Source organism: Pelodiscus sinensis, chromosome 5 (genome assembly GCF_049634645.1).
Source record: "Pelodiscus sinensis isolate JC-2024 chromosome 5, ASM4963464v1, whole genome shotgun sequence".
Classification (NCBI taxonomy): Eukaryota; Metazoa; Chordata; order Testudines; family Trionychidae; genus Pelodiscus; species Pelodiscus sinensis.
Genome location: NC_134715.1, coordinates 133,811,488 through 133,827,312, shown reverse-complemented (window position 1 = coordinate 133,827,312; position 15,825 = coordinate 133,811,488). Strand labels below are relative to the sequence as shown.

Genomic DNA, 15,825 nt, shown 5'->3' with positions numbered 1-15,825 from the left:
CTTGTCTGGGGAAGGCAAGTTCCTGCGAATGGCCGAGCCTCCCCACCCCAGACAAAGCTCCGCGGGTTCTGATCGACAGCGGCCCTGGCCCTACAGCCCCCCCCCCCCGCCTGCCGGCCCGGTCCTACAGCCCCCCCCGCTCTGGGCCGGCCGTCTGGCCCTGACGAGCCTCCCCCCCCAACCCCGCCTGCCGGCCCTGGCCCTACAGCCCCCCCCCCCCCGCCTGCCGGCCCTGGTCCTACAGCCCCCCCCCGCCTGCCGGCCCTGGCCCTACAGCCCCCCCCCCCCCGCCTGCCGGCCCTGGTCCTACAGCCCCCCCCCCGGCCTGCCGGCCCTGGTCCTACAGCCCCCCCCCCCGCCTGCCGGCCCTGGCCCTACAGCCCCCGCCCCCGCCTGCCGGCCCTGGTCCCTACAGCCCCCCCCCCGCCTGCCGGCCCTGGTCCTACAGCCCCCCCCCCCGCCTGCCGGCCCTGGTCCTACAGCCCCCCCCCCCGCCTGCCGGCCCTGGTCCTACAGCCCCCCCCCCCGCCTGCCGGCCCTGGTCCTACAGCCCCCCCCCCGCCTGCCGGCCCTGGTCCTACAGCCCCCCCCCGCCTGCCGGCCCTGGCCCTACAGCCCCCCCCCGCCTGCCGGCCCTGGTCCTACAGCCCCCCCCCCGCCTGCCGGCCCTGGTCCTACAGCCCCCCCCCCGCCTGCCGGCCCTGGTCCTACAGCCCCCCCCCCGCCTGCCGGCCCTGGTCCTACAGCCCCCCCCCCCGCCTGCCGGCCCTGGTCCTACAGCCCCCCCCCCGCCTGCCGGCCCTGGTCCTACAGCCCCCCCCCCGCCTGCCGGCCCTGGTCCTACAGCCCCCCCCCGCCTGCCGGCCCTGGTCCTACAGCCCCCCCCCCCCCGCCTGCCGGCCCTGGTCCTACAGCCCCCCCGCGGCCTGTCCAGCCCCCCCCTGCCGGCCCTGGTCCTACAGCCCCCCCCCTCCACCTGCCGGCCCTGGTCCTACAGCCCCCCCCTCCACCTGCCGGCCCTGGTCCTACAGCCCCCCCCGCCTGCCGGCCCATGTCCTACAGCCCCCCCCCGCCTGCCGGCCCTGGTCCTACAGCCCCCCCCGCCTGCCGGCCCTGGTCCTACAGCCCCCCCCCGCCTGCCGGCCCTGGTCCTACAGCCCCCCCCCGCCTGCCGGCCCTGGTCCTACAGCCCCCCCCGCCTGCCGGCCCTGGTCCTACAGCCCCCCCCCCGCCTGCCAGCCCTGGTCTTACAGCCCCCCCCCGCCTGCCGGCCCTGGTCCTACAGCCCCCCCCCCCGCCTGCCGGCCCTGGTCCTACAGCCCCCCCCCCCCGTCTGCCGGCCCTGGTCCTACAGCCCCCCCCTCCACCTGCCGGCCCTGGTCCTACAGCCCCCCCTCCACCTGCCAGCCCTGGTCCTACAGCCCCCCCCCCGCCTGCCGGCCCTGGTCCTACAGCCCCCCCCGCCTGCCGGCCCTGGTCCTACAGCCCCCCCCCCGCCTGCCGGCCCATGTCCTACAGCCCCCCCCCCGCCTGCCGGCCCTGGTCCTACAGCCCCCCCCCCCGCCTGCCGGCCCTGGTCCTATAGCCCCCTCTCCACCTGCCGGCCCTGGTCCTACAGCCCCCCCCCCCGCCTGCCAGCCCTGGTCCTACAGCCCCCCCCCCGCCTGCCGGCCCTGGTCCTACAGCCCCCCCCCCACCTGCCGGCCCTGGTCCTATAGCCCCCCCTCCACCTGCCGGCCCTGGTCCTACAGACCCTCCCCCCCCCCACCTGCCAGCCCTGGTCCTACAGGCCCCCCTCCACCGGAGGCCAGAACAAAACCCCTCCCAGAATGCACTGGCGGGGGAGGGGAAGAAATCCCTTCCTGACCCCTCCTGGAGCCGGCAGACGCCCTGAAGCATGAGCATTGGGAACAGGGAACATCGTCCGGCCTGACCCAGGTCCTGCCTTCCCCGGCCCTCCCTCCCCCCGCCCCTTGCCACACAGGGTCGTGGCCCAGGCCCACGGCAAGCCGCTGGCCGAGGCATGGCAGCCGTGGGGCGCTTGGCTCCGCTCCGTCCAGCCCCATGCAGAGGGTCAGTGCTTAGCTGGGGGGAGGGGGGGGGTCGGCCCCCGGGAGCCCAGAGCCCTGCCTGGCCTGGGGCACGTGGCTCCCGGGCGTGGCCAGCCCACCTGAGGCTTTGTAGAGCTCTTTGAGGGTCCCTTGCGGCTGCTCGATCTGGTGGACGGTCAGATCCACCGTCCCGCCGCCGCAGTCGGCCACGATGTAACGGTCGCCTGGAAGAGAAGAGCAGCGGCCTCACCGCGCTCCCGTGGCGCTCAGGGCAGGCTGGGCTCATGACCCCCCCCCCCCCACCCATGTCACAGGTGGGGAAACTGAGGCACAGCGCCGGGACATGACCCAGCCAAGGTCGGCGAGCAGGCCAGCGACGGAGCCGTGCACAGGACCCAGGGCGCCTAAAGCCCAGCCCGGGGGGGGGGGGGGCAGCGGCTGGAGAGGCAGGGGCGCTGGACAGGTGCAGACGCAGAGTGCATCATTAATGCGTGATTGTGGGCCCAATCCTGGGCTCCTGGAGCAAATGGGGGCTTGGCCACAGACTGCCTAGCAGGCCCTTCAAACCCAGTTTGAGGCGTCGTTCTAGGGTCGCGGCTCGTTACCGGGAGCCCCGTATCACAGAAGGGGAAACTGAGGCACGCAGCAGGACTGGCACGGATGTAGGCGGCCCAGGGCTCTATCAGTCATCAAGCACAGCCTCCCACTGGGGAGCGCCCAGCATGCCAACGGAGCCCCCCCGCTTCACCCCTCCAGCAGATTCTTCCAGACACTGGTGCACCCCGGTCCCAGCCCCTTTGGGGTACCTTGTGCCCCCCACACAGGGGACCCTGCCCACGGGCTGGCCCTGCAGGGGTCACGGCTCCCGTTTCCCCTGGCCCCAGGCTGGGCAGGTGAGTGGGAGGACCGTGGGAAGGGGGCAGGGAGCCCCCCTGACGTTTGTGCAGCACCCAGCACGAAGGGTAAGGCCCCACCCACTCCACAAGTGGGAAAATGAAATCCAACACTGGCAGGCCAGCCAGGCTGAGCTGCTCCTGGGCCGCTTCGCCCTCCCCGACAGCAGGGAGCCTCCGAGGCAGCCGAGGGGCAGGTCGCAGGGGTGCGGGACTGAGCCACCTTCCCCCGGCTGCACCAGGCTCCGAGCTCGTCAGCTGCACCCAGCTGGGCCCCGGGGGGATGGGCACCTTCGGGGCCAGCTCCCTCCAAGCCGGGGGCTCCCCCCCGCACGCCCGCTGCTGCCGCTTCCCAGCCAGGGGGGCTGGTGTGTGCAGGGTGCTCAGAGACCCCCACTCCCAGGGACGGCTCCCCCAGCCTGCGAGGGTGAATCCCTTCCGCATCCGGCACCTGCACCCCCAGGGCTCTGGGGCCCCCCCAAACCTCCCTCCCAGCTGCTGGCAGCGTCCTGCGAACCAGCCAGAGGCCACACGGAGCCATTTCCTGCCGGCCCCCGGCTGAGCCCACCGTTTCCTTCCGAATTCCTCCCGAGCCAGGGAAACGGCCCCGCCCCGCCGCCCAGCACGCCCGCCCTGCGCATGGCCAAGAGGGGAGCAGGCGGGGGGCTGGTAACGGGTCCCACCTGGGGCCCTGCCTCGTTGCTCAGCGGGGCGGGGCGCTGACCGCTCGGGCAAGGGCTGGGCACGTCACTCTAGTGACTCCCCCGGCCGCGGCAGGGCTCCCGGTGGCAAATCCTTCCGTTTAGGCCCCTAGGTCTGGATTCCGGGGCCTCTCGCACCCTCGCCCGGTCTCTGGCTGAGGGGCGCTCGGGCACTTGGCCGACGGGCGCTGGCGCTCGGATCCCGCAGGGCCGCTGCAGCCCGTCTGCTGGGCTAGCTGCCCCCCGTGCTGGCGAGGCAGGCTCTCTCCCCGAGCCCACGGGGTGACCCCGTGCCGTGCCTCAGTTTCCCCTCGTGGCAAAGCTGCCCTCGCCGTCGCCAGCTGATGGCGGTGGGCGAAGGCTCTGACACGGGGGGCGGGGGTTGCAATGGAGACGCGAGGGGAAGGGCTGAGATCCAGGGGATTCGCTCTCCAGGCTGCCCGACCCGGCGGCTCGCTCCGGCTGTGTCCCCACACGGGGTAACCCTCATGCGGCACAAAGCTGGCTGCTGGCTGGGGCAGGCCCCACGTGGCTCTGTTTCGTGGCAGACCGTTTCTGGCTAGGGCCAGGGGTGGGGGTTCCTCTCGGGAGCTCTCGTGGGTGCCGGGAGGGGGAAGTGGCACCCGCCTGATTTTCTTGGTCCCTTGGTGCCCACCAGCGAGGGGACCCAGGGGAGCCAGGGCAGGTTGGCCCAGCGCCGCAGGCTGCCGGCAAAGCGTGGCCACCTCTCCCGCTGTGCGGCCCGTCAGGGCACTGGAGAGTCACCCTGGCTTGCCATCCTGTGTGGCCAAGCCCCCGCCCATGTCACACCACTGGCCTCAGACACAGCCCGTCCGTCCGTCTGTCTGACCTCGCCTTTCCTTGGGGCAAGGGAAACGGTTCCCTCTGGGAATAGCGGGGGAGAGCAGGGCCTGGTGGTTGGGGGGCGGCCTGGGAGTTAGGAGGTTGCAGGTCAATGCCCCGCTCTGCCAGAGACTCCTCATGTGACAGTGGCCAGTCCCTTCATGGCGCCGTGCCTCGGTTTCCCCAGCTGGGCGATGGGGAGAAATGCCCGGCCCTGCCTCACAGAGGCGGGAGGGAGGCCGTCCAGTGACACCGGGAGGCGCTCCGAAGCGCTGTGCAAACCCCTGGGCCGTTCGTGACCAGCCCAGGTCCATCCCAGGGCTGGGCTATTTGTGGCTGGGGTCGGTCGTGGGACCAGGGCGTGGCGGCCCTGCACCCGGGGGTCCTGGCTGCCGACGTGGCCGTATCCCTTCCTGGGGGCGGGGGGTGGTGTTCCGCCTCCTGCTCCCCCCAAGGGCCCCCGCCCTCCCGCTCACGAGCAAGCGGCCCCTCCTACCTGTCTGCATTTCGGCCCACAGCTCGCCGACGCCCGACTCTACCAGAAAGGTCCTGCTGTGCCGGGACCGCCGGAGCTGCTCTCTGGCTGCCGGGAGAAGGCAAAGGGGGTTGTAAGGCGAGGGCCTGGCACATCAGATCAGCTGGCCTGAAATCTACGGAGCAGGACTCTGGCTCAGTGAAACTGACCGGGGGCTGGAAGTCCAGGGCTCTTACAGGCTGTTAGCCCATAGCCGGCTGACCGGGGGGCTGGAAGTCCAGGGCCCTTACAGGCTGTGAGCCCATAGCCGGCTGACCGGGGGCTGGAAGTCCAGGGCCCTTACAGGCTGTGAGCCCATAGCCGGCTGACCAGGGGGCTGGAAGTCCAGGGCCCTTACAGGGTGTGAGTCCATAGCCGGCTGACCAGGGGGCTGGAAGTCCAGGGCCCTTTAAGGGTGTGAGCCCACAGCCGGCTGACCGGGGGCTGGAAGTCCAGGGCCCTTTAAGGGTGTGAGTCCATAGCCGGCTGACCGGGAGCATCTGCAACGCGGCTTTCCTGTCTATGGCCTTGAACTCACTCAGCAACCGTGTTGCTTCCATACCAGCTCAGGGGGCAGAGCGCCCCCTACTGGGTCAGCCACCCAGCCCCCTAGCGCCAGGCTGGGCGATGCTTCCATACCGACTTAGAGGGCAGAGCGCCCCCTACGGGGTCAGCCACCCAGCCCCCTAGCGCCAGGCTGGGCGATGCTTCCATACCGACTTAGAGGGCAGAGCGCCCCCTACTGGGTCAGCCACCCAGCCCCTTAGCGCCAGGCTGGGCGATGCTTCCATACCGACTTAGAGGGCAGAGCGCCCCCTACAGGGTCAGCCACCCAGCCCCCTAGCGCCAGGCTGGGCGATGCTTCCATACCGACTCAGAGGGCAGAGCGCCCCCTACTGGGTCAGCCACCCAGCCCCCTAACGCCAGGCTGGGCGATGCTTCGATACCGGCTCAGGGGGCAGAGCGCCCCCTACAGGGTCAGCCACCCAGCCCCCTAGCGCCAGGCTGGGCGATGCTTCGATACCGGCTCAGGGGGCAGAGCGCCCCCTACGGGGTCAGCCACCCAGCCCCCTAGTGCCAGGCTGGGCGATGCTTCCATACCGACTCAGAGGGCAGAGCGCCCCCTACGGGGTCAGCCACCCAGCCCCCTAGCGCCAGGCTGGGCGATGCTTCCATACCGGCTCAGAGGGCAGAGCGCCCCCTACGGGGTCAGCCACCCAGCCCCCTAGCGCCAGGTTGGGCGATGCTTCGATACCGGCTCAGGGGGCAGAGCTGGAGTTGGCTTGGAACTCCCTTAGTCCTGCTGACCTCGGCACCTGTGACAATTTCTCCCCCACCCCCCGGAGGGGAGGGGACAGGGCAGCGCGTTGGCTCCCTGCCTGTGCCTGGGGTGACCGTACCTTGCAGGTGGGGTTCTCGGCCCCCGAGCGCTCTCCAAGCCAGAAACCAGCTGCCAGCTACAAAGCAGGGCTGGGCCGGACGGGGTGAGCCAGTGAGCCCAGGACGCACAGGGCGACGTCTGGAGAGGATGGGGCTGTGGGGGGCTCTGTATCCCGCTCACTGGGCTGCGCTTTTCAGTGTTGGCCCATCAGCATTTGCCCAAGGAGGCAGCCACAAGCAGGCAGCATGTCGCAGTACGCTCCCGCTCTCCCCCGCCAAATCTCTCATCAGACGCAGACACGGATCCGCCTCTGGAGCTGGGTTGAGCCTCCTGCCTGCAGGGCGGCGTGCTGGGTGTCGGTCACCCTTGCTCAGGGACTTCCTTAGGAGGTGAATATCACTGAGCCTGTAGTGGCGTGGTGTGTAAGCAGCACTGCCCTCTGCTGGAGCGAATCGGAGCTGCTCTGCTGTGTCATATCTTCTATACTTCGGGGCGATTCCCCCTCAGTTCGAGTAGTTTTTAACCAGAGTTTTTAGGGCAAAGAACCTAAGTTCTGCACCTGCTGGTCAGTGGCTCGGGTGTCAGCGGTGACGCTCCTGGACGAGTATTTGCTCTAATGTTTCACGGTGTGATTGTGCCGGAAAAGCACATCTGACCAGGGAGATGAAGGGAGTTGAAAGTTTAGCGAGAGGACCGGCCAAGGCGCAAGAGGGACAGGGGCAAACACAAAAATAGAGGCCAGGATTTGAACTGAGATACGGTTAAAGCTGGAAATGGAAGGCCAGGAAGTGGATTTACCCCGTCCCCCGCCAGGCCAGGCCGACTGGAAGGAGACCAAGAGATGGATGTTTCTGCAGATGAGAGACCTGTCACAAAAGAGGGTTATGAGCACGGGAGACTTCAGTTACTCAGCTCTTGATGAGGAAAGCGTTGGCTGCTCAGAGCGGGCCAGGCAGCTGGAGATACGAGAATAGGGCAGGATATTGGCTCCTCTGACGCAGTTTGTCACCAGCCGGGCGAAGAGACAAGCTGGATTGCACCACACGAGGAGATACCTGGTGGTTAAGACACAAAACCGGCCAGCTCTCCAAGGCAGCGCGTGGACCTACCCGCCTGCCTGCCTCTTCCCTACCTCTGTGACTTCACCATGGCCATGGCAAACTATACGCTGTGTCCTGACTCCCTGTTTGCCACCCTCCACAGCACACGGACCTGTCCTAAGCCCCCCCCTCAGATGTGCCTCAGCCGCAAACTTCATCACCGGAGATTTGGTGTTTCCATCCAAGTCACAAAAATGTGACATGGGTCAGGGACAAGAGCCAAACCCGCTAGGCACCCGTTAGGCCCTCTCAGCGTTGATTCCCCGCGGACAGTTACACGTGGGGACCTAGCGGACTTTTAAACCAATGGATGGTGGGAGGTTGGTTTTGTATCATTCACGTTTCTTCATCAAAATGGTCTGTGGTAGCACGTCAAATGCCTTGCAAGGTCTAACTCTGTTACAGCAACTCTGTTACTTTTATCAACCAAACTTGCAATCTCATCAGAAAGGCATCAAGTTAGACTGACAGAATCTATTTTCCGTAAGCACATATTGACTGGCATTGATTATGTTCCTTCCTTTTCTTTTCTATTAACCATCTCCCGTATGAGCCAGTCCGTCATTTTAGGCTGGAACAGATGTTGGCAAAACATTTGCTTTCTTCCAATCTCCCGGGAATTCTCCAGCATTTCAAGACTTTTTGAAAATCAGCATGAATGGAGCAGCCCTCTTCTTGGCCAGCTCTTTTAAAACTCTTGGGTGCAAGCTAGTTTTAAATCACCTAGCCCAACTCTCTAACTTAAGCAGATGCTGTTGAAAATCCTCTGGGGATACTGTTCGAATGAGTCGTTAGCAGGGATTTAGACGGGGAAAAGGTTTTCTTGTGGCAGTCTGCCACTGGCCCAAGTGTAGCCACACGTAGTATTTTAGCATTGGTATAAGAATACAAGTATGACGATATAATAAGTCCTATATAAAGGTCCGTTGGCTGCTATTGCATCCTGCTTCTCCCAAATTGTGGCTTCTAGGAACGCTGTTGTCCTTTGTCTGGGGTGCTCTGTAACGCTGTGTGGTGTGAGCGAAGAACGGGTGTGAAAATCATCCTGCAGATCCGGATGGTCAAAAAGACTTGAGAGACGTGGAGATGACCGGAGAACCTCCAGGGAGCCGAGGATGAACCAATTAGCGGAACAGACGCGCCCCCGAGACAGGCAGACACTCCCGAAGGGGAGCCCACAAACGCGATAAGGAAGCCAGACCACAGACAGCCAAGGGAAAACACCCGGATGATCACGTCAAGGACTACCGCCTGGCACAGCCAAGCCCAGGGGATCTCCTGAGGATGGGGGGGGTCTTTGCCAGGGGGCTTTGGGGTCGGCCCTGCAAGCCAAGCCTTGGAGGCACCTCGAATCGCGGTCAGTGAACCCCAACCCCTCGCTCACGGTCAGTCTGATTTGGCCAGTGAGACAGACTTGAGCCACGACAGACTGGTAACTGTAAGCCATCTGCAGGATGTGTGTCTGGGTGTGTGTCTCTGTGTCTGTGTGTTTGTGTGTGTGTGTCTACGTGTGTTTCTGTGTCTGTGCATGTCTGTGTGTGCGTGTTTGTGTGTGTGTGTCTGTCTCTGTGTCTGTGTGTGCGTTTGTGTGTGTGTGTATGTCTGTGTCTGTGTGTGTTTCTGTGTCTGTGCATGTCTGTGTGTGTGTGTTTGTGTGTGTGTCTGTGTCTGTGTGCGTTTGTGTGTGTGTGTATGTCTGTGTCTGTCTGTGTTTCTGTGTCTGTGCATGTCTGTGTGTGCGTGTGTGTGTTTGTGTGTGTGTCTGTGTCTGTGTGTGCGTGTATGTGTGTTTGTGTGTGTGTGTCTGTGTCTGTGTGTGTTTCTGTGTCTGTGCATGTCTGTGTGTGCGTTTGTGTGTGTGTGTCTGTGTCTGTGTGTGTTTGTGTGTCTGTGCATGTCTGTGTGCGCGTGTATGTGTGTTTGTGTGTGTGTCTGAGTGTGTTTCTGTGTCTGTGCATGTCTGTGTGTGCGTGTATGTGTGTTTGTGTGTGTGTCTGTGTGTGTGTTTCTGTGTCTGTGCATGTCTGTGTGTGCGTGTGTGTGTTTGTGTGTGTGCCTGTGCATGTCTGTGTGTGCGTGTGTGTGTTTGTGTGTGTGTCTGTGTGTGTTTCTGTGTGTGTCTGTGTGTTTCTGTGTCTGTGCATGTCTGTGTGTGCGTGTATGTGTGTTTGTGTGTGTGTCTGTGCATGTCTGTGTGTGCGTGTGTGTGTTTGTGTCTGTGTCTGTGTGTGTTTCTGTACTGTATTTCTAATCAATGTGGCGTGTTGCCTTTTCCCCTGACGCCCCCGCCGCGGCTCAGGAGTGCACCAGCAGCAGAGGCGCAGCAGGGGCAGACGGAGAGCGGAGAAGAGCTGCGGGGCGAGCAGGGGAGAAGCCGGGGCGCTTTCGGAGAAGGAGAGCCAGGTGCCACTCCAGAGCCTGCGGTGGGCAGCCAGACACTCCCTGCCAGGGGCTGCCCCGCCGTCTGGGGGAACGGGGGACCAAGCTCTCCGTCCTGCACCAGCAGCGGAAACGGCCCGGGGCTGCCGACCTCTCGCCGAAGCGCTTCCCTGGCTGCGCTTTGTTCCGCTCAGACCCAAACGAAAGGGGCAGGAGGGAATTTAACCCCCCCCCCTTGCAGCCCGGCTGGGCCCCCCAGAGACGGGAAGGTGCCGGTCCCGGGATCCAGCCGTGCAGTTCAGCTGCCCCCCGGAGCAATCTGGGCAGGGACCTGGCCCGTGTCTCAGAGGGCCCCTCACCCCAAATCCTGACCTGGGCACAATGCTCCTGCCCCCCGGACAGCTGAGATCCCTGCCGGTCCAGTCCTGGGACCCCTTCACAGAGCTGCTGCCGCCCGGAGCGGCAGGAAGGACCCACAATCTGGCCAGGACACCCGCGCCAGGACCCGCAGAGTCCTGCTCTTGGGGCCAGCGTTCCCACTTAATTTTGTCCACCCATGTGCAGAATAAATTTTGTTCTGTGCACCAAGGCATGTGCCGATGTGCACCACCACGAGAAACACAGCCTGGGCGCTCTGCCTGTCGGCTGGCCAGCACTGGAAGCTCTTCCGGGTGGGCACCCAAGCGCTCAGCTAATTCCACGCCTGGCCCACCCCCCCGGCAGAGCCATCCCCATCCCCATCCCCATCCCCGTGCTACATGCTGCTTACCCTGCCGGAAGCTGGAGTCGATGGAGAGCTCGGGGGCCAGGCCGTTGGCGACGGGTTTGCAGCTCAGGTCAATCAGCTGGTTGAGACGGAGCTTGCGGCAGTAGATGGAGGCTGCCTCCGGTTCCAGCGCGATCAGCAGCTGCTCCGGGTTCTCGGGGGACACCAAGCCGGCCTGGGGGGCGAGGGGAGGCGGGGGGCAGTCAGCACGGGGCAGGTACAAGGGGAAGGCGGCTGCAGGAGGAGGCCACGCTGCCGGCAGCGGTTTGGTTAGCTGAGCCACGGGGACCCACGGGGGCTTTCCCCAGGGCCCCGCCTGGTGATATCAGTGGGTGCGCTCAGGGGAACTACAGAGCCGATCTGCGGGCTTCTGGCTGTGAACCAAGGAGCCTGGAACTTCCTGCCTTCCTAGAGTTGTGCGGTGGGCCCAGGGAAGCTGATGTCTCCTGTCCCACTGTGGGTTTCCTGCCCTACCACTGACCTGTGGAACTCACTGCTGCAGGACCGGCTTGTAGTGGGTGCATTTGCTAAACCCAAGGGCTAGCCTGTGGCAGGGGTAAGATCTGCGACTAGAGTGGTGCTGTTCGGGAGACAACTTCCCCGGGGGGCAGCCTTGTGTAGCCCACCCTTTCAGTGCACATGTTAAATGTGCCCCCCAGCAGCTGGTCTGCCAAAGAGGAGAAGAGCCTACTGCTGCTACCAGCTGTGGAGTTACTCCTTTACCAGCAGAGGCCCGTGAGGGAAGGCACACGGAAATCACTGGAGCAGACCAGTCCAGGATCCTCCTTTTCCGGTCTCCGGCCTGTGACCCACACAGCAGGCCGGTGCGAGGGAATCTGCCCCCAGGAGGGTCCTAGACTGAGGCGTAAGCCCTGACGCCAGAGGCTCTGTCCCCCTCTGGCTCTACCTGCCCCTTCGGTGCTGCAGCTCCCAGGCGCCTCCCCCGCTGGCCCGTGGGGCAGGGACCGCACAGCTCCCCTATGGGGCTCTTTCAGGCTGCTGGAGGAGAGGGGACTCTGAGCGGGGCTTGCCACGGGATGGGTCCTGCAGACAGGCTGCTGGCTGTGGGGCGCCGTGGGGCAGGCCCTGTGGATGGGCTGCTAAGGGAGAGCCATGGGGTGAGCTCCATACCCAGCCGCTGGGGGAGTAGGGAGCTGCGGGGGGGCACCTTGATCAGCGGCAGAGCGAGCGCCGTGGGGCAGGCCGGACTGCGATCAGACTCTGAAGCCAGCTGTCAATTTTGAGCGCCTGCCCTTCCCCGCCTGGGACACGGAGGAGCCCAGAGCGGCCGAGCCCGGCAAAGCCCCCCGCGGCCCCTCGCCCCACGGCCGACCCCTCGCCCATTGCTCGCTTCTCCTTCCCCCCACACGCCTGCCCCCCGCTCTCTCTGCCCCCTCCCGCCCTCCCTCCCTTTGGGGATGTGGCTGCGAGCCATGCAGCCCGGGGTGGGGCCGAGCAATGCGGCTGCTGGTTTGCTCTGGCCCCGCACAGCCCCTGTCCCCCTCCGCGCCTGCCAGGAGCCAAGACACAGCCTGGGCCAGCAGCTGGGAACAAGCCCCCAGCAGCGCCCCCGGCCTGGGATCAAAGCCCCCCAACCCCCAGCAACATGCTCTCCTGCGGGGGGGGGGGGGGAAGGCAGGACGGCCCGGGGCATGCAGCACCCGGCGTGGTGCCCCGACCCTCCCAGCGCCCCAGCACCGCACTAGGGGGCGCTGCGCCGCCAGCGGGAAGAGCCCGGACTCGCAGGTTGGGCCGCTCGCGGTCCCTACAGAGCGGATGGGACAGGGCCGTGCGGCTCAGCGCCCCGCCCCGTGCCCAGCCTGCCTCCCCAGATACGCCAGCGCGCTCAGCGGGCATCCTCCGCCCGCTAGGCTGCACTGCCGGGGCGCGTTGCGGCGCCTTGCCGGGTTCCGCCCCAGAAGTGGCTGCAGGAGCCTTGCGGCGCGACCAGGGAGCCAGCCAGTGGCGGAGCCCTGACCCTCGCCCTGTATGTCCTGCCCCACCCCGCCAGCCCGCCCGGTGCTCCCACTGGGAAGCAGGAGTTTGGGGGCCCAGCCAGCCAGGGAAAGGGGCCAGCTTGGCGGGGCTTACCCCACCCCCACCCGGTGCTCCGGCCAGGGAGCATGACTGGGGCTTACCCCCACCATCCCTCCTATCCCATGACTCCCTTTTGCCCGCCCCCCCGACGCTGGGGCCCACTTCCCCCCGGCTACGTCACCGAGCCAGCAGGGCCGAGCAGCCTGATCCGTTGGTTCTCGGTGGGGGATCGATGGCCGGGAGCGGCGGGTCTGAATTTTACAGACCATGGGAGCAGCCAGACTCAGCTCATCCCCAGTCTCCGGGAACCGGCCAAGTCCCAGTCCAGGGGCGACTTTGCCAACCTGCCCCCTCCCCCCCTGGGCCGTGAGAAGGGTTTGACCCTGGAATCTCCTGCGTTACAAGCCACAGCCCCAGCTTCCTGGGAGAAAGGAGAGACTCCATGAACTGGCAGCTGTAGTAGACTCTTATCCGCCGCTGTGGGGAGGGGCAAAGCCCCACCTGGCTCAGCGGAGAGCTCGCGCCAGGCACCGCGGCCCTGGGAAGCCGGGAATCAATAGCAGGAGAATTCAAGGCAGGGGCAGAGGTGAATCTGCGCCCCAGGACAATGCGAGGGGGGAGGCGGCAGAACCCGCTTTGCAAAGCCGGGCGCGGCGCTCCCACCCTGCGGGGCCTTTCCGCTGGGAGCCAAGACCCTCACCTTGTAGGCCGCTTCCCTCATGAACTGCTTGGCGGGCTGCTTCCAGATGGCGGGCACTGTGATCACCCAGCGGATGGCCTGTTTCTCCTGCAAGGATGGGCACTGGTCCTTCAGCTCCTGCGGGAACGCAAAACCTGATCCCTCACCCACATGCTTCAGGGCATCCCCAATGGCCTATGGGCAGGTCAGGAAGGATCCCGCCCGGGAGGCCGTGGTGCCGCTGGACAGGCGCATTTCTGGGAGACAGGAGACCTACTGGCTCCGGACTGCAGGGAGGGCTGAGGGCTCAGGATGCAGGCTGTGTTGAGCAGGCGGGACGGGGGGACCTGCCCCGACACTGCCTCTGTTGCATGTCCTCTGGCCTTTCACCCACACTGAGTTCTCACGGAAGAGGGCAAGGCAGCCCCTCTCTCGGGCTCTCTCGTCCCACCGCGGCGTCCCTCCTCCCAGGAGGTTGGAGCTGGTGTCCTAGGCCGGGGCTGCGACTGAGCCTGTCTTGGTGAGCTCCGTCCGGGTCACAGGAGGGAGATTTCCAGGCCCAGGCCAGCTCTGCCACAGTTCTTCCCCCACCGGCATCGACCGACCAGGGACGTTCCCCAGGGGTGGTCACTGACTCCCCGGCTTCCCCCCCCCTGCCCTACCTGCACGGCGTGCTGCCGGAAGAAGCGAAGGGCGTGTGCGAAGACCTCCAGCGCCTGCACCTTCTTCCCATTCATGGCTTCTAGCTCCGTTTGCATGGTGAGGTCCTAGCAAAGCAAGACAAGGCCCCGAGGGGGTCAGGGCCCGCGCTCCGGCCGGAGCAGCTGCGAGGGAGCCTGTTCCCCAGGGGCGGGTGGGACAGAGGGGAAATTTCCAGCAACACCTTTGAAAAAGGTAACTGAGTGAAGGGAAGTCTTTCTGGAGAGCGCTGTAGCAAATTCAAAGGTTCCGGGATACCGAGGGCCTGGGCGATCCAGCAACTGCACCGGCCGTGGCAGATCATAAGAATAGTGGAACGGCCGGATGGGGTCAGACCAAAAGCCCATCTAGCCAGAGAGAGGGAACAGAACAGGGAATCGTCCAGTGATCCCTCCCCTGTGACCCATTCCTAAACTCTGACAAACAGAGGCCAGGGACCTAACCTCCATGGATTTATCTAGTTTTTTTTTGAACCCTGTTAAAGTCCTAGCCTCACCACATCCTCTGGCGAGGAGTTCCACAGGTTGACTGTGGCCTGCGTGAAGAAAAACGGCCTTTGGTTTGTTAGAAACCTGCTACCTCTTCATTTCATTTGGTGACCCCTAGTTCCTAGGCCACTGCCCAAGCCTGAGCGAGTGGAAGGTCAAGCCATCCCATTGCCCCTTAGCTGGAAGGCAGCCAACCTACCGGGGCTCCCACTGTGATGGAGTGAGGCCAGGAAAAGGCTGGGGCGTGGGGGCAGGACCCGGGAGGAGGTGGAGCTCCGTCCATAGGAGAGGCCACATGAGCTGCTGCACAATAATTCCCTGACGCCATGTGTAGTCCGGCACTCGCTGGTCCGGCAACCTCCGTGGTCCGGCAGGATTTGAGTTCGCCGGGTGCCCGCTCAGCAGGGTGCAGCCAAGTTTCCCACGGCCCCATAAAGTTTGTTTACAGCCCCCAGTCCTGGCGCTCAGTGTTCTGGGCTGGGATTTAGCTCGAATTGACCCCTCTGTGTCTTCTCAGAGCCCAGTGAGCAGTGGCAGTGCTGGGCTGCTGTTAGACAATATTGACCTGGCCTGGTCCGGCAAATTCTCTGGTTCGGCACCGGGCAGGTCCTGAGGGTGCCGGCCGAGAGAGTAGTTGGAAAACTCTCATAACATAACATAAGAACGGCCAAACTGGGTCAGACCAAAGGTCCATCCAGCCCAGCATCCTGTCTGCCGACAGCGGCCAATGCCAGGTGTCCCAGAGGGAGTGAACCGAACAGGTACTGATCAAGCGATCTCTCTCCTGCCAGCCATCTCCACCCTCTGACAAACAGAAGCCAGGGACACTATTCCTTACCCATCCCGGCTAATAGCCATTAATGGACTTAACCTCCATGAATGTATCTAGTTCTCTTTTAAACCCTGTTATAGTCCTAGCCTTCACAACCTCCTCAGGCAAGGAGTTCCACAGGTTGACTCTGTGTTGTGTGCAGAAGAACTTCCTTTTATTTGTGTTAAACCTGCTGCTCATTAGTTTCATTTGATGGCCCCTAGTTCTTATATCACTAGCCAATTAGCCTGTCATAAGACCGGATTTTCAGGTCTCTCCTCCACGTCAGTCTGCTCTCCTGAGCCTCCGGTCTCTGGCTCCGTCTCTCTCTCTCTCTCCCCTCCTCCAATTGCCTCCCCCCCTCAGCTCTCCTCCCGCTCCTGCCTCTCTCTCCGTCTCTCTCTTTCTCGTCTCCCCCTCCTGCCTCTCACTCGGGGACCGCGGCGCTCAAACGGCCGTTTGGGCTCTGCACTTCTCGTGGTG

At 64.7% G+C, this 15,825-nt stretch overlaps 1 protein-coding gene across 1 annotated transcript in view; it reads right to left on the bottom strand.

Moving 5' to 3' along the window:
- The window catches only part of LOC102445302 (heat shock 70 kDa protein 12B-like), a 48,739-nt gene that overhangs the window by 1,326 nt on the left and 31,588 nt on the right, over positions 1-15,825 (bottom strand). The window contains exons 6-10 of the mRNA XM_075931081.1: positions 14,007-14,111; positions 13,366-13,482; positions 10,632-10,803; positions 4,985-5,071; positions 2,171-2,275 (exon numbers count right to left, since the gene is read on the bottom strand). Coding sequence (XP_075787196.1) covers positions 2,171-2,275; positions 4,985-5,071; positions 10,632-10,803; positions 13,366-13,482; positions 14,007-14,111 — 586 coding nt within the window. The remainder of the gene's footprint in view (positions 1-2,170; positions 2,276-4,984; positions 5,072-10,631; positions 10,804-13,365; positions 13,483-14,006; positions 14,112-15,825) is intronic.